We start from the raw sequence: 16,383 nt of genomic DNA, 5'->3' as shown, positions 1-16,383 counted from the left end.
TGGAACACCACTAGTCACAGCCCTCCATTCTGAAAAGTATCCTTCCATCACTACCCTCTGTCGGCTATGACTAAGTCAGTTCTGTGTTGTTCTGACAAGAAGAGTTTTTTCAAGTTACTTCTAGTTCTCAATGAATTCCCATGTGAACTCTAAAGCAGAGTGGATCGACTGGGTTTTCATTGCTTGATGAAGTTTTGGATAAGATGTTGCGTACCTCTCGGGTGTTGCATCTTGGGACGTCTGCTAAAAGAGGAGAAATAAAATCAATTGAGAACCAGGAGACACTGTTAAAGTAGTTTCATCGAACTTAGTGTGGCAAAAAAAACACATTGATATACATTATAGAAATCAAACAAACTTCATTAGAATAGCAGGTCTGGCCACATTAATGGGCGGCACAGTGGCACAGTGGTTAGTACTGCTGCCTCACAGTGCCAGGGAATTGGTTTGATTCCACCCTCAGGTGACTGTCATTGTGGAGTTTGCACACTGTGTCTACGTGAGTTTCCTCCGGGTGTTCCGGATTCCTCCTACAGTCCAAAGATGCATAGGTGAGGTGGATTGGCCATGTTAAATTGCCCATAGTGTTCAGGGATGTATAGGTTAGGTGCGTTAGCTGTGGGAATTGCAGGGTTACAGGGATAGGGTAGGGGGATGGGTCTGGGTGTTATGCTCTTTGGAGGATCATTGTGGACTGGTTGGGCTGAACAGCCTGTTCCACACAGAAGGGATTCTATGGATCAGTGCACAGCAAGATCCCAGAAAAATCAATGGGAGTAGGACCAGGTAATTTGTATTAGGCATTGATTGAAGAATAAAGTTTGACACACTTGTGCCTGTGCACTGGAATCCTTGCTAGAGGCATTTCTTGCTATTTCTGCCATATTGGTTTTTGTTCATTGTTGAGTTTGAAATTCCTAATGTGAGCACCTCAGGGTGATTGAGTAACTGGGTTCCTACAATTCCCTCAAAATATTTTCTGATTTTCATTTTCTTTCATCAGTAAATTAAAATTCATGACATTAAAAATACAACTGAAACAAAAGATTTCAAATTCCAAAATATTGAATGCTTTACCAAAACATATTTTACCTGTTAATTTGTCTTTTAATTACCTTATTCAAGTTGTACTTCAAGAAAGTAGCATCTCATACATAGATTTTGAAAACAATGAGATGATAGTTAACAAATGACAAGTGGACAGTACGGTGGCTCAGTGGTTAGCACTGCTGTCTCACAGTACCATGGACTCAGGTTTGATTCCTGCCTTGGTTGACTGCCCATGTAGGGTTTGCACGTTCTCCCTATGTCTGTGTGGGTTTCCTCCAGTTGCTCTGCTTTCCTTCCACAGTCCAAAGATGTGCAGGTTAGGTGGAGTGGCCATGCTAAATTGCCCCTAGTGTTCAGGGATGTGTGGGTTAGGTGGAGTGGCCATGCTAAATTGCCCCTAGTGTTCAGGGATGTGTGGGTTAGGTGGATTAGATTTCGGAAATGCAGAGTTATAGGATGGGGTGGGTCTGGGTGGGAAGGTCTTCAGAGGGTCAGTGTGGACTCGATGGGCTGAATGGCCCTGCTTCTATTGTGCTATGACCCTATCACCTTGATCCTCACTCCAAACATTCAAAAATGGCAGATACCATCAAAACATTATCATGCCACCCATTGGTTATAAAGGTTCAACCTTTACCAAATCCAATGGCAAACTTCATAAAACTCCTAGTTTGCCAGAAACAAAAGGCCAGAAATGAAAACCTGCCTCAACAGGCAAAGGAACGCCGACCTAACAATGTGAAACTAAACTGGTCCAACCATAAGTCAGGAGTGTAATGGAATACTCCCCACTTGCCTGGATGGGTGCAGCCCCGACAACATGCACCAAGTTTGACAGCATCCAGGACAAAGCAGCCTGCTTAATTGGCACCACAAGCACCCACTCCCTCCAAAACCATCACTCTGTGAGAGCAGTGTATAACAACGACAAGATGCATTCACCAAGAGTCTTCAGACAGCACCTTCCAGAACCATGATCCCTTCTATCTAGAAGGGCAATGTCAGCAGATCCACGGGAATATGTTCACTATGTTCAAGCTCCCCTCCACTCACTATCCTGACTTGGAAATATATTGCCATCCCTTCACTGTCACTGGGTTAAAATCCTGGAATTCCCTCCCTAAGGGCACGGTGGATCTACCTATAGCAGGTGGACTGCAGCGGATCAGGAAGGCAGCTCATCACCACCTTCTCAGGGAATCACAGACAGGTCCACCAAAGAAATCCTTCTCAGGTATTTGATCTCACGGACCAGCTCCCTCATGGCTTAAGGCTGGTGCTCACTGAGTAATAACCGTCCCTCTGAGTCAGTCCAATCCTGGAACACAAAATCTAGGATTTTAAAAGTGCATTTGTAGGATGCGAGCAATGCTGGTTTGGCCAGTCTTTGCTGCCTGTCCCTAGTTGCCCTCAAGATGTGGTCCCACTGAGGGCACACAGTGCTGACACAGATGAGAAACTAAACTGGAAACCTCCTCTTCATGAGAGTGTCCACTACCAGTTTGAATGGCCATGGGTGATCCTTTCCTTCAAAACCCTTTGGTTGAAGGGAAGTTTTAAAAATGTTTGCTGTTAGCTGTTTAAAAAATATTTCATACCTGCCTGGGTGATGTTTAATTTATTTTGTTACCAATTCTTTGGTAACAGGGAATATAACACACGCACATAATTCATAATCCTGGGCCAGTTGTACATTTCAGGCAGAGCGATTGTAGAGGACGTGGGACAGTGGAAACAAATGTAGTAGTCATACATTCAGAACTGACTTAATTTCTAATGTATGAATTCCCAACTTGCTGCTGCATAATTATAGGCTTGGTGTTGTAAGGGGGAGGCAGTAATTACCACATGATGTGTTTACATAGCAATTTCCATTGTACATGTGGAGACACAAATTTGTATTCCAGAAAGTCCATAGGAAATACATACAGGTATAACTTGTTTTTAAATAAATTACTCATTAATCTTTTGTAGTCTTGTGTATAAGTACCTCGAGGAATATTGTTTGTTACTTCTAGGTGTCATGGGACATGGTTTTCTCTATGGCCCACAGGTCAATGTTGCGTTCCTGTCCTCAATTTGACTTGTTTGTCCTGCTGTCCTTTCGGCGACATCCTTTTAACTGGGGAGTCGACTGAGATTAGTTCAAATATGTTGTCCCTACCCATTCCCACCCCCACCCATTCTCCACACACACTCAGTCTGACTGAAATAATCATTCATCCCTTAAATCGTCTGTACTTTCCATTCCTCTGACACTCACCCTTACCCCCTCCCCAAATTAAACTTAAACCATGTTTTCCCTCTAATTACTACCCCCCTCTCCCCCACCCAATATTCTCCTCCCTTCTCAGTTTCCCTCAAAGAGGCTTTAATTGCTTTCAATATTGAAGTGTTTTGGGAAAAAAAAAATCATTTTAGAATGAGGAAAGACCCTGGCTCTCTCCTGATTTCTCTCCCTGTATGCATCCTCTCAATGACAGAACACTATTTTCACAGGGTAAAATAACAGCTATTGCATATAACATAACTTCTGGCTTTAAAACACAAGATTAACAGGAACTTTAGGATTAGATTAGATTCCCTACAGTGTGGAAACAGGTCCTTCAGCCCAACCAGTCCACACCGACCTAGAGTAACCCACCGAGACCCATTTCCCTCTGACTAATGCACCTAACACTACGGGCAATTTAGCATGGCCAATTCACCTAACCTGCTCATCTTTGGACTGTGGGAGGAAACCGGAGGACCCGGAGAAAACCCATGCAGACACAGGGAGAAAGTGCAAACTCCACACTTTCAAACAACTGACAGTGCTGACTTGATGGGCTGAATGGCCTCTTCCTGCACTGTAGGGATTCTATGATTCTTTGAAGCTCAGGTTTTGAGGTACATTGGAATGTTGCAGATTGATCATTGTCTCCACATGTACAATGGAAATTGCTATGTAAACACATCATGTGGTAATTACTGCCTCCCCTTACAACACCAAGCCTATAATTATGCAGCAGCAAGTTGGGAATTCATACATTAGAAATTAAGTCAGTTCTGAATGTATGACTACTACATTTGTTTCCATTGTCCCACGTCCTCTACAATCGCTCTGCCTGAAATGTACAACTGGCCCAGGATTATGAATTATGTGTGTGTTATATTCCCTGATTATTATTACTATTACTACCAACCCACGCCAACTGTTCCAGTTCTCACATTTCATGGAGATCTGTTTTATTACCCAAAAAAGCAAAGAAAGGAAAACCAATCGCTGCACAGTCCAACTACATCAGACCCAGCCAGCAATAATGCAACATCAAACAGCATGTTCTTCACTTGCTCATAACAGGCAGAGTACAGACTATATCTAACCAGCCCTTGCCTGCTCAACCCAAAACAAAACATCTGGTGATGTCATTCCATGATTGGCAGCACTTTCTAGATAATCCTGAGTGTGTGCTGATAGCTACACCAACAATAAATTTAAGATGATCAGTCACACTCATAGAGTGGCTTATTTATGGTCACCAGAGAAAAACTGGAACACATGGTTTGCAAACAGAAGTGATATGTTCAATCTTTGTGCCTTTACTGAATTAGTCAGGAGCTTGGGAAGCCTATGGTTCCCCACTGCTTTCTCCATGGCAACGCCTCAGTCAACCAGAATTGACTCATCAACCAATCAGCACCCTTTTCCCCTGCAGTGCACATAGCTCACTTTTCAGCAATAATGCAAAATTGCCCTCAGCAACATTACGTATGTGTGTTAACCCACTGGGCAGAAAGTTCACTCTGACTTGGGGGGGGGGGGTTCCCTGAGGTTCCACCTCATCTAGACATGGAGAGGTATTCGCTGAGGGCACTGGGAAGGCTCTCCAACTGGAAGGCGAACCTGGCTTGGTGGAGGGGGACAGTACCAGGAAGTAACTATGGTGGGGGGAGGCTTCAATGTGCACACACCTTCTCACTAACAAGGAGGGTGGTCACCAGAGGAAGAGACAGAACGCTGTGGGGAAAAAGGAGGGCAGCACCGCCCAAACAGGGAAAGTCGATCCCTCTGAGGGGACGGGTAAAGGCCTCCCTCCACCCGGTGAGAACCAAGAGGTACCCATGGCCCACAGCTCCAGGTAACTGGGAGCAGCGGTCCTGTGACAGCCCCGCTGTCAGATGGAAAACTGGACGGTGCAGACCCTGGGCCCGACCCGAAGACACCAGAGCGGGGAAATGGCCCCAGCGTGGAGCCGGACAGCTACCTCAGCCCTGGGAGGGTCCAGCAGTTTGCCGTTACCACGGGGATGCACACAGCTACTCTAGAGAGGCAAGACCAGCAGCAAATGGACACTGCTAACCTTGTAAACTGTTAAAATGGGGATAAGAATTGCCAGCATCAATGTGCTTCGCATCAAATCAGCTATGCGATGTGTTTCTATGATGGCCTTCCTGGCCAATGTTAAAGCAGACATCCTGTTTCTGCAGGAGTGTGGGACACCGCACCTCAGCAGCTACAGGAGATGGTCGAGCTTGTGGGCCCATGGGCCGTCAGTTTGATCGGGAGGCAACGATAGCCGCGCCTCCGGCCTGGGTATCCTGTTGCGAGGAGGCAACTTCACCATCTCCGAGGTTAAGGAGGTGGTGGGCGGGCGCCTCCTTGTCACCAACATCACATACAGGAATGCTCCCCTGAGACTGATTAATGTGTACGCCCCAGTGGGTAAGAGTGAACGGTTGGCCGTCCTGCAGCAGCTTCCACTGTTGCTGGCTACGTCCAGGCCAGTCATTCTGGCCGGAGACTTCAACTGTATCATTGATGCAGATGGACGATCCAGCGAGGGGGGGGGGGACGGACAGTAAACCGGACGCTACGTCCAGAGCCCTGATGGACACGGTAAAAAATGCCAAGCTGCACAATGTCTTCAGCACCGCTGCAGATGGAGCGCAGCGTAGATACACCTGGTCACGGGCAGACGGGTCTATCCGCTCAAGGATAGATTACCTGTTTGTGTCCCGAATGCTCTCGGTCAGATCCACCGACATCAAGCCGGTGTTCTTCTCTGACCACTGCCTCCTGCTGGCCGACTGTCACCTGCAGGGCGAGCAGCGGGCTGGTAAGGGAATGTTGAAACTGAACACAAAGCTGTTGACCCCGGGAAACATTGAGGAGCTCAAGAGGGACTACGCAGGTTGGAGAACCGTGAAGCCCCTCTTTGTGTCCCCAGCGGACTGGTGGGAAACAGTATAAGGGAACATCAAGAGGTTGTTCATCCTCAAAGGTGTTCAGGAGGCGAGAGAGAGGCGGGGAACACTGTCCCAGCTCCAGGAAAGTATGCAGAACTGCTCCTGCTGCAGACGATGGGGGTGGATGTCACAGAGGACCTCCAGGAGGTGAAGGGCCAGCAAGCCTCGCTCTTTGCCTCGGAGGCCTCCAGGATAATCTTCCGGTCCAGGGTCCGCTCGGTGGAGCAGGACGAGACGTGCTCACGTTTCTTCTTCCAGAAGGTGCACAAAGAGAGCTCCGTGCTCAGCAGCCTGAAGGAAGAAGATGGCTCCATAACGTCATCTCAGGCTGACGTCATGAGGATCAGCAAATCCTTCTATGCCAGTCTGTATGAAGCGAAGCTGACCGACAGCGCGGCCTCCCAGTCGTTCCTGTCCTCTATCACAGAGGTCTTAGACGATAGAACACGAGAGGCTGGACCAGCCGCTATCTCTGGACGAGCTGACCAAGGCCCTCGAGTCCTTCGAAAAGAATAAAACTCCCGGAAGCGACGGCTTACCGGTTGAGCTCTATTCCACTCTGTGGGACTTGATTGGCCAGGACCTGCTGGAGGTGTATGTCAGTATGCTTCGGGCAGGTACCATGAGTGAATCCATGAGGAAAGGCCTCATCACCCTCGTCTACAAGCGGAAGGGGGATAGGGAGGAAATCAGAAATTGGAGACCAATCTCACTGTTGAATGCGGATTACAAAATTCTGTCAAAGGTAATCGCCAACCGGGTCAGGTCTACTCTGGGGTCGGTGATTCACCCTGACCAAACCTGTGCTGTACTGGGCAGGAAGATCACTGAGAGTCTCACACTCCTCAGGGATACGATCGCCTACATGCAGGTCAGAGGGTTGGACACCTGCCTGATCAGCCTGGACCAGGGGAAAGCCTTTGACAGGATATCACACAGGTATATGAGAGATGTTCTCTCCAAAATGGGCTTTGGGGAGGGAATCTGCAATTGGATCAGACTGCTCTACACCAACGTTGTCAGTGCAGTCTCAATCAATGGGTGGGAATCAGATAGCTTCCCAGTCAGATCTGGAGTCAGGCAGGGCTGCCCTCTCTCTCCTGCCTTGTTTGTGTGCTGCATAGAGCCATTTGCTGAGTCCATCAGGAAGGATGCGAGCCTGAGAGGGGTGACTATTCCTGGCAGCGGGGGCCTACAGGTTAAGGCCTCCCTGTACATGGCTGACGTCGCCGTTTTCTGCTCGGATCCACTGTCCGTGCACAGACTCATGTGCATATGTGACCAGTTTGAACGGGCCTCGGGGGCCAAGGTCAACCGAGGCAATAGTGAGGCCATGCTCTTCGGGAACTGGGCCGACCAATCCTTGATCCCCTTCACTGTCAGGACTGAAGGTGCTGGGTATTTGGTTCGGGGCGTGCGCCAAGTCTTGGGAGGAGTGTATCAGCAAAGTGAGGCAGAAACTGGGCAGATGGAAGCTACGGTCACTCTACATTGCGGGAAAAAACCTGGTCATCAGGTGTGGGGGCACTGTCATTGCTGTTATACGTGGCATAGGTCTGGCCTATTCCCAGAACCTGTGCTGCTGCAGTTACTCGGGCCATCTTCCAGTTTATATGGAGGTCAAAGATGGACCAGGTCCGAAGGGACTTGCTGTACAAAGATCTGGGCAACGGGGGGAAAAAATACACCCAATGCCACCCTCACCCTGATGGCCACCTTTGTGTGTGGCTGCATCAAGCTGTGCGTGGATCCCCGGTACACAAACACCAAGTGTCACTACATACTGAGGTTCTACCTGTCCCCGGTGTTGCGAAGGATGGGCCTGGCCTCGCTGCCGTGGAACGCTCCGAGTAGTTGGACCGTTCCGTATCACCTGTCCTTCGTGGAGAAGTTTATGAAGAAAAACACCTTTGACCACAAGTCCATCAGGAAGTGGTCAGCACGTAGTGTCCTTGAGACCCTTCGGGAAAAGGAGAGGGCGGATCCTATCGAGCGGTTCCCTGAGCAGACTGTCAAAGCCATTTGGCAGAATGCCTCATCGCCAGAACTTTCCCACAAGCACCAAGACACGGCTTGGCTGGTGGTGAGAAGGGCTCTGCCTGTGAGATCCTTTATGCACGCCCGGACTCTCAGCCGCACCGCACGCTGCCCTCGAAGTGGCTGCGGGGGGAGGGGGGGGGGAACGAGACTGTCACACACCTCCTTCTGGAATGTGCCTACGCTGAAGAAATCTGGAGAGGAATGCAGTGGTGTTTGTCAAGGTTCGTCCCAAGCAGTGCCGTGACGTGGGACTCCGTGCTCTACGGCCTGTTCCCGGTGACGCACACCGAAACGAACATCAACTGTGCCTGGAGGATCATCAACTCGGTGAAGGACGCTCTCTGGGCGGTCTGAAACCTGTTGATCTTCCAGCTGAAGGAGTTGACCCCGACTGAGTGTTGCAGACTGGCATATTCCAAGGTCCAGAACTACGAGTTGAGGGATGCACTGAAGCTTGGGGCAGCTGCTGCCAAGGCGCGGTGGGGAAAGACCACTGTGTACCATCTGCCTGCCTAAGAACAGGGGGCCCACGCAGTCATTTGGGCTCTGCTGACGCCTCAGCTAAATATATGGACGTATGATTGATAAATGTACAGACCTGTGTATACAAATGATAAATTCTGATCTCTGTATGTAAATGTTTACGTATGTCTGGTATGACCAACTGTACAGACCATCAAATTATTTTATGAATAAAATATATTTTTGAAATTTAAAAAAATTAAAACTTTTTACACATTCTTAAAGACAAAAAGTAGGAGGTGTAGCCAGGTTGAGGGATTGTGGGCTGCAACCGAGGGTGATGGGGTTTAGATATCCCTCTCTGATATGATTTAGCAGGTTCCTGTGAGCCTCCTGGATTGGAAAAAGAGTGCCCAGCTCTAGACAATTCCACAGCCACCTCCACACTTTACTCACTCTAGGAAACACAAACTCAACGGGAAAACCCTGGAATTTCCTTCCTAAACCTCTCCATCTCTCCACCGCACTCTCCTACTTTAAGATACTTCTTCAAGCTAACCCATTATTAATTTTTCCTGGTGTCTGCTTGTGTGGCTCAGCCTGGAATATTGTTCAATGATCCTCTTGTGGAACAGATTGGGACATAGGGCAGTGTTAAAGGTCTCTGCACCTGTCAGTCACTGTTGTTGCACAGTCAGAGGTGACTCCCAAACTTGAGACAAGTCACATAGTTTGTCCTGAATCAGACAGTTCTGACTCACCAGTAACAATTCACTTCAGGGAACATCATGCCAACTCTGCACAGCTGCCAGTCTCAATACTTGCCAACTCAAAGAGGGTACCCTCTTCTGGAGGTAGCTCCTAGATTTGGCCTGGCAACAAATGAGTCCCTGGTCCGAGCGCTCATTTATTGGTGGTTCCTTGGTACAAGGATGATGGCCATTCAGCCTCATAGGCTCCTGTCGTGGATCCCCATGTGACTGGGCAGACCAATTCTCTACCTACAGATCTTCAGGCCAGTGGAACTGGATGTCTCACAAACTAAAGGGATTCTCCCAGAAGCTTCAATGTGTCAAAGAGGTCTACAGTGTTAAAAAGGACCCTTCTGCCTGTTGCATTGGTGCCAGTCTAAAACCACCACCTTACTGTTCTAATCCCATTTTCCATTCATTCATGGAATGAGGGCATCACTGGCTAGATCAACATTTATTGCCCATCCCTAATTACCCAGAGGACAGTTAAGAGTCAGCCACATTGCTGTGTGTCTGGAGTCACATGTAGGCCAGACTAGGTAAGGATGGCAGTTTCCTTTTCTCAAGGGCATCAAATGGGTTTTTCTGGCAGTTAACAATAGATATATGGCCATTATCAGATCCTTAATTCCAGATTACTGAATTAAAATTCTGTCACCTGCCTTGTGGGATTTGAACTCAAAACATTAGCTGCGTCTCTTGATTATTAAACCTAGCATTAACACCACTAGGCCATTACCTCCCCTTAGACAAAAGTGAGGACTGCAGATGCTGGAAATCAGAGTTGAGATTAGAGTGGTGCTGGAAAAGCACAGCAGGTCAGGCAGCATCCGAGGAGCAGGAAAATCAAGGTTTCGGGCAAAAGCCCTTCATCAGGAATGAAGGCAGGGAGCCTCTGGGATGGAGAGATAAATGGGAGGGGGATGAGGGTGGGGAGAAGGTAGCAAAGAGTATAATAGGTGGATGGGGGTGGGGATGGAGATGATAGGTCAGAGAGGAGGGTGGAGTGGGTAGGTGGGAAGGAAGATTGACAGGTAGGACAGGTCATGAGGACAGTGCAGAGCTGGAAGGTTGAAACTGGGGTTAAGGTGGGAGGAGGGGAAATGAGGAAACTGGTGAAGTCCACATTGATGCCCTGGCGTTGGAGTGTTCCGAGGCGGAAGATGAAGCGTTTTCTTCCTCCAGGCTCGTGTGGTGATGGACGAGGCCCAAGACCTGCATGTCCTTGGCAGAGTGGTAGGGGGAGTTGAAATGTTGGGCCACGGGATGGTGAGGTTGATTGGTGCGGGTGTCCCGGAGATGTTTCCTAAAGCGCTCTGTGAGAAGGCATCCAGTCTCCCCATGCTGCATCGGGAGCATTCCAGCATCACTCTAATGTAACATAACCTCTCTACGCACAGCTAATGTTATGATGGTTTCTGCCTCTATTACCCTTTAAGGCTACTTCACTAGGACTTCCGTTGACCTGTGAAGGTCTTCATTGTCAAACAGTCTTTGCTGTAGTTTGTAGGAGGATGAAGGGGTGCAGCAGATCTGTGTAGGATCTCATCGTCAAGGGTGGCCTTCTGAGAGGTCGTTGCTAAGATCTAGGGCATATTCAATATATTCCAGACTCTCCTTCAACAGACGTAGAAGCTGGATGTGGCTGTCCATGCCTGGGATGTTAGGAGTTTTGTTTTGACAACATTCAAGTACCAGTCACATTTCTGCAGAATTAAAGGATTGAGAGTGGATGCAAATTTGGTGCAGCGCTGGCAACGATGCTGTTAACTATGTATGTCTACAACAGTCTGGTTAGGTTTAACAATACTTAATACTCACAGCATGTAGGCTGTGGAGATTTTATTAGCCATCCTGGTAACCAGATTTCTCAAATGCACTTGCACACTCAAATGATGAAGGTGGCGGCCTAATGGTATTATCACTGAACCATTAATCCAGATAACATCTGAGGGACCTGGGTTCAAATCCCACCATGGTAGATAGTGGAATTTGAATTAAGAGTCTAATGATGACCATGTTGATTGTCAGGAAAAACCCATCTGGTTTACTAATGCTCTTTAGAGAAGGAATCTGCCATCCTTACCTGGTCTGGGCTACAAGTGACTCCAGACCCACAGTAATGTAGTTGACCCTTCACTCTCTTCTTGGCAATTAGGGATGGATAATAAATGCTGCCTAGCCATTGATGTTCTCAATCCGTGAATGAATAAGGAAAAAAAAATGACTCTCTGACTTCAATTGGAGCTTCTCACTTTTGACAGAGATCCTCGCAGAGTACAAAGGACGATTCCTTTTAACGCTTCTGATGGATTGTTTGTACACAATTCCCAGAATCGGGGAAAGCCTCTCTCTGAAGTGGTTTGCTGAACAAATTTAGCTGATTGACATCAATTAAAAAGTCAAGAAAGCAATCAGTGATCAAAGGGAGTACACAGGGTGTGGAATTGGAGGTAAGGCTTTGATCTGGGTTGGTAACAGGCTGGGACCTTCGAGGCAATTGGAATAAGTAGTTCTCGGCTTCAAAGTTTAGGAAGGGTGTCAGAGCCTTGAAAGTGGTGCAGGTTTACTCCAATCATGTGGAGGAAATGGGATTATTCTCCTTGGAGCAGAGCAGGAAGGTTTAATGGAGACATTCCAAACCCGGAAGTCTTTCTGCTTCCCTTGTTCCTTCTGCTCCCTCAAGTGGACATAAAATAACCCAAAGTACAACTAACCTTCAGGAAATAAGGGAATACAATGTAGAACGTGGAGCACAAATTTTCTAAAGGTGACAGAAAGCTGAACCAGCACCTGGGAACTGCAAATTTGGGTATTCAGATGTTTGAACGCATGAAAAGATCAACAGTAAGTCTGATCAGTGAAGTAATTCCCCACTTTATAAATCATCGGTGTAACCACACACACACATAGAACACTGCGTACAGTTCTGGTTACCACAGAACATAAAGGGCATTTCAGCTATTACAAGGTCAGAAGTCATGCGACACCAGGTAATATTCCAAAAGGTTTATTTGAAATCGCAAGCTTTCAGAGTGCAGCCCCTTTGTCAGGTGAAGAGCAAGAGAGAACAGCACACAGACACAGAATTCATAGGCAAGAGAGATAAAAAAAATCATACAACTGCTGTGAGTGGAATGTCAGATACTAAGTGTCTGCAGGTGACCCAAGAATGTTAGACAGTGTGAACAAATTGTCAACAGCTGAATAACAAGCAAAGGGATGACCTATAATCCAATTAAATGATGCAGAGAGATAATTAGAAAAAACTAAAAATAAGGTGGTGCTGGAGAAAAACTAAATGACTGGAAGAACATGATAAGTGTAAGGGTCACAAGCCAAGGGTCTAATCAAAGTAATGAGTAATCCAAAACTGTACAAACTAAGGTAGAGAGATCATAACAATTTTTCAAGGTGATGGTATCAAAACAGGACAGGTAGGAAAATTTTACAAATACAGAACAGTGTGGTGGGGCCACATGTAGCTTGACACTTATAGAATTTTTTATAGAATCCCTACAGTGCAGAAACCGGCCCTTCGGCCCAACAAATCCACATCGACCCTCTGAAGAGTAACCCACCCAGACCAATTCCCCTACTTCTCTACATTTACCCATGACTAATACATCTAACCTACACATCCCTGAACACTACAGCCAATTTAGCATGACCAATTCACCTAACATGCACAACTTTGGATTGTGGGGGAATTTCAGAGCACCCACAGGAAATCCAAGCAGACACAGGGAGAATGTGCAAACTCCACACAGTCAGTCACCAATGCTGTGAGCCCAAGGTCATGTTTGAAAATGACCTGCGTTCAAGTCAAGTTTGCTCTAGAGGGGTGTAGTAACATCTCTGATTAGAAAATATCTATCTACAAGGCCTAAGGAAGTGAGCTGTGAGGCCTGACCTTTACCGCTAACAGAGCCTAAAAAAAGGTAGGTGTCTTGGCTTTTTGTTTCTGGCTGTACCTCGTACCATGAACTCCTCACCCTCACCGTCTCGTCTTCCCCCTCCGTGCCCACCCATCTGCAAAACGATCCACACAATTCTCAGTCTGGAGATCACAACAAGTATAAAGCATTAAAGTGGGCCAAAGTGGGAAAACAGTTGGCAAGCATTAACTTACAGCTTTGAAGACTGACCAATCAGGGATAGGGGGCAAAGGTAGATCAAGGATAGAGGTCAACCTGCTTGAATGGACACCGACATGGAAGGTGAACTTTTGCTCTTGTGAAAATAATTCTTTTGGTAAACTTTCAACATTCTCTTAATTCGATCAAAACATTATGTAGATAAAAACATTCCATCTAATCTCCTCTCACTTGCTGCATTTCCATGGCAACAATCCCATAGCTCCTCATTACTATAGCTTCCCATTGTCACTGTCTGAGTTAAACCATCCTGCATGTTGTTCATAGAACTTATACCACAACCTCCCAAAGCTGAGTTTACAGGTGGCATGCCGGCTCAGCGGTTAGTACTGCTGCCTCACAGTGCCAGGGACCCAGGTTCGATTCCTACCTCTGGCAGCTGTCTGAGTGGAGTTTGCACATTCTCCCTGTGTCTGCGTGGTTTCCTCCCACAATCCAAAGATGTGCAGGCCAAGTGAATTGGCCATGCTAAATTACCCATAGTGTTCAGGGATGTCTAGGCTAGGTGCATTAGTCAAGGGTAAATGTAGAGTAATAGGGGAGCGTCCCGGGAAACAGACCATAGAGCACAGAGTCCTGCGTCACGGAGCTACTCAGGACAAACCTCGACAGGCACTACTGCATTCCTCTCCAGACTTCCACTGCATAGGCACATTCCAGTTTACTCTTTGGAGGGTCAGTGTGGACTTGTTGGACCAAATGACCTGTTTCCACCTGCAGGGATTCAATGATTCTGATAGTCTCTATCCAAACTTCTCAGATTGGCCCCCAGTTATAAAATAGGGGATAGTGAGCACTGCAGATGCTGGAGATCAGAATCGAAAAGTGTGGTGCTCCAAAAGCACAGCCAGTCAGGCAGCATCCGAGGGGCAGGAGAGTCGGTATTTTGAACATTCCTAATGAAGAGCTTATGCTCGAAATGTCGAGTCCGCTGCTTCTTGGATGCTGACTGACCACTTGTGCTTTCCCAACACCACATTCTTCGGCCCGAGTTCGAAGATCCCCAGTTTATGATGTCCTAATGTTTTGGGCTCCTTTGCTCTGTCTATATCAGTGTTCAATATGAACCTCTCACATTTATACAGCGGTCTCATACACATCTCAAGTTGCTGCTACCTTGCTGTGGTTGCAGGGAATGTAATCAGGAACCACTTCATTTCTGCTGCAACATTGAATGTGAGTGGGTGTTGTGCAGAGTTGGCTCAACCTGAACCCCACCCTGTAAGGTCAGTGAAAGAACTGGGTTCTTATCTGAGACAATAACACCATTTCAGATAACACCAGTTGCCATGGAATATACTTTAGTCATCCACTTTGCCTCAAGCAATGGCACAGTGTCGTAATCATGGGTGGAATGGATTTACACTTCGATTATTTTAACTCATTCTCTCGATGTGAGTGTTACTGGCAATGACAGCATTTATTATCCACCCCTAACTGATTTGCTACAACTCGGTGACTTGTTACATCACTGAAGGAGCCAGTGTTGATTTTACCCCAACTGTGGCTGCCCCATAAAGTGGCAGATTGTTAACTGGCTTCATCAGCGGTGTAACAAATCATCGAGAAAGCAGCTGAGGCCAAAGCATTGAATGTTTTCGAGAAGGGGTTAGATATAGTTCTCCAAAGAGTTTGGGGAGAAAATGGGAACAGGGCATTGAGTTGGATAGTCATTGTGAATGGTGGGGCAGACTGGAAGGGCCCAATGGTGTACTTTGAGCTGATTTTCTATGTCTCTTGATGTCAATGGAGAGATATGTAAACAGCAACTGAATTGGCATGACCACTTAATCTTTAACAGCACCTATGACAGTAGATGTGACCTCAGCTTAACCTCCCATACAAAGTGGGCAAGATTGAAAATCTTCTTTCCCCTGCTTCACACCCCACCTCACCCTGCACCCCTCCCACACTCATGTCAGGGTGAAGGGTGACCCCTCCCACACCTGTGTCATGGTGAAGAGTGACGCCTCCCACACTCGTGTCAGGGTGAAGGGTGACCCCACCCACACCTGTGTCAGGGTGAAGGGTGACCCCTCCCACACCTGTGTCATGGTGAAGAGTGACGCCTCCCACACTCGTGTCAGGGTGAAGGGTGACCCCTCCCACATCTGTGTCAGGGTGAAGAGTGACCCCTCCCACACTCGTGTCAGGGTGAAGAGTGACCCCTCCCACACCTGTGTCAGGGTGAAGGGTGAAGGGTGAAGGGTGACCCCTCCCACACCTGTGTCAGGGTGAAGGGTGACCCCTCCCACATCTGTGTCAGGGTGAAGAGTGACCCCTCCCACACTCGTGTCAGGGTGAAGAGTGACCCCTCCCACACCTGTGTCAGGGGGAAGGGTGAAGGGTGAAGGGGTGAAGGGTGAAGGGTGACCCCTCCCACACCTGTGTCAGGGTGAAGAATGACCCCTCCCACATCTGTGTCAGGGTGAAGAGTGACCCCTCCCACACTCGTGTCAGGGTGAAGAGTGACCCCTCCCACACCTGTGTCAGGGTGAAGGGTGAAGGGGTGAGGGGTGAAGGGGTGAGGGGTGAAGGGGGGTGAAGGGGTGAGGGGGTGAGGGGGTGAGGGGTGACCCCTCCCACACCTGTGTCAGGGTGAAGAGTGACCCCTCCCACACCTGTGTCAGAGTGAAGGGTGACCCCTCCCACACCTGTGTCAGGGTGAAGGGTGACCCATCCCACACCCGTGT

The 16,383-nt window shown here is 47.8% G+C and overlaps 1 protein-coding gene across 7 annotated transcripts in view; it reads right to left on the bottom strand.

Moving 5' to 3' along the window:
- The window catches only part of plekhg7 (pleckstrin homology domain containing, family G (with RhoGef domain) member 7), a 96,736-nt gene that overhangs the window by 57,773 nt on the left and 22,580 nt on the right, over positions 1–16,383 (bottom strand). For 6 of the 7 annotated variants that reach the window (XM_072562341.1, XM_072562336.1, XM_072562335.1 and 3 more), the window contains one exon: positions 215–243. In XM_072562341.1, the coding sequence (XP_072418442.1) occupies positions 215–243 (29 nt within the window). The remainder of the gene's footprint in view (positions 1–214; positions 244–16,383) is intronic. The other variant, XM_072562340.1, reaches the window with a different exon arrangement.

This window comes from Chiloscyllium punctatum, chromosome 44, assembly GCF_047496795.1.
Source record: "Chiloscyllium punctatum isolate Juve2018m chromosome 44, sChiPun1.3, whole genome shotgun sequence".
Lineage (NCBI taxonomy): Eukaryota > Metazoa > Chordata > Chondrichthyes > Orectolobiformes > Hemiscylliidae > Chiloscyllium > Chiloscyllium punctatum.
The sequence above is the reverse complement of the archived record's forward strand: the minus strand, read 5'-3'. Positions and strand labels throughout refer to the sequence as shown.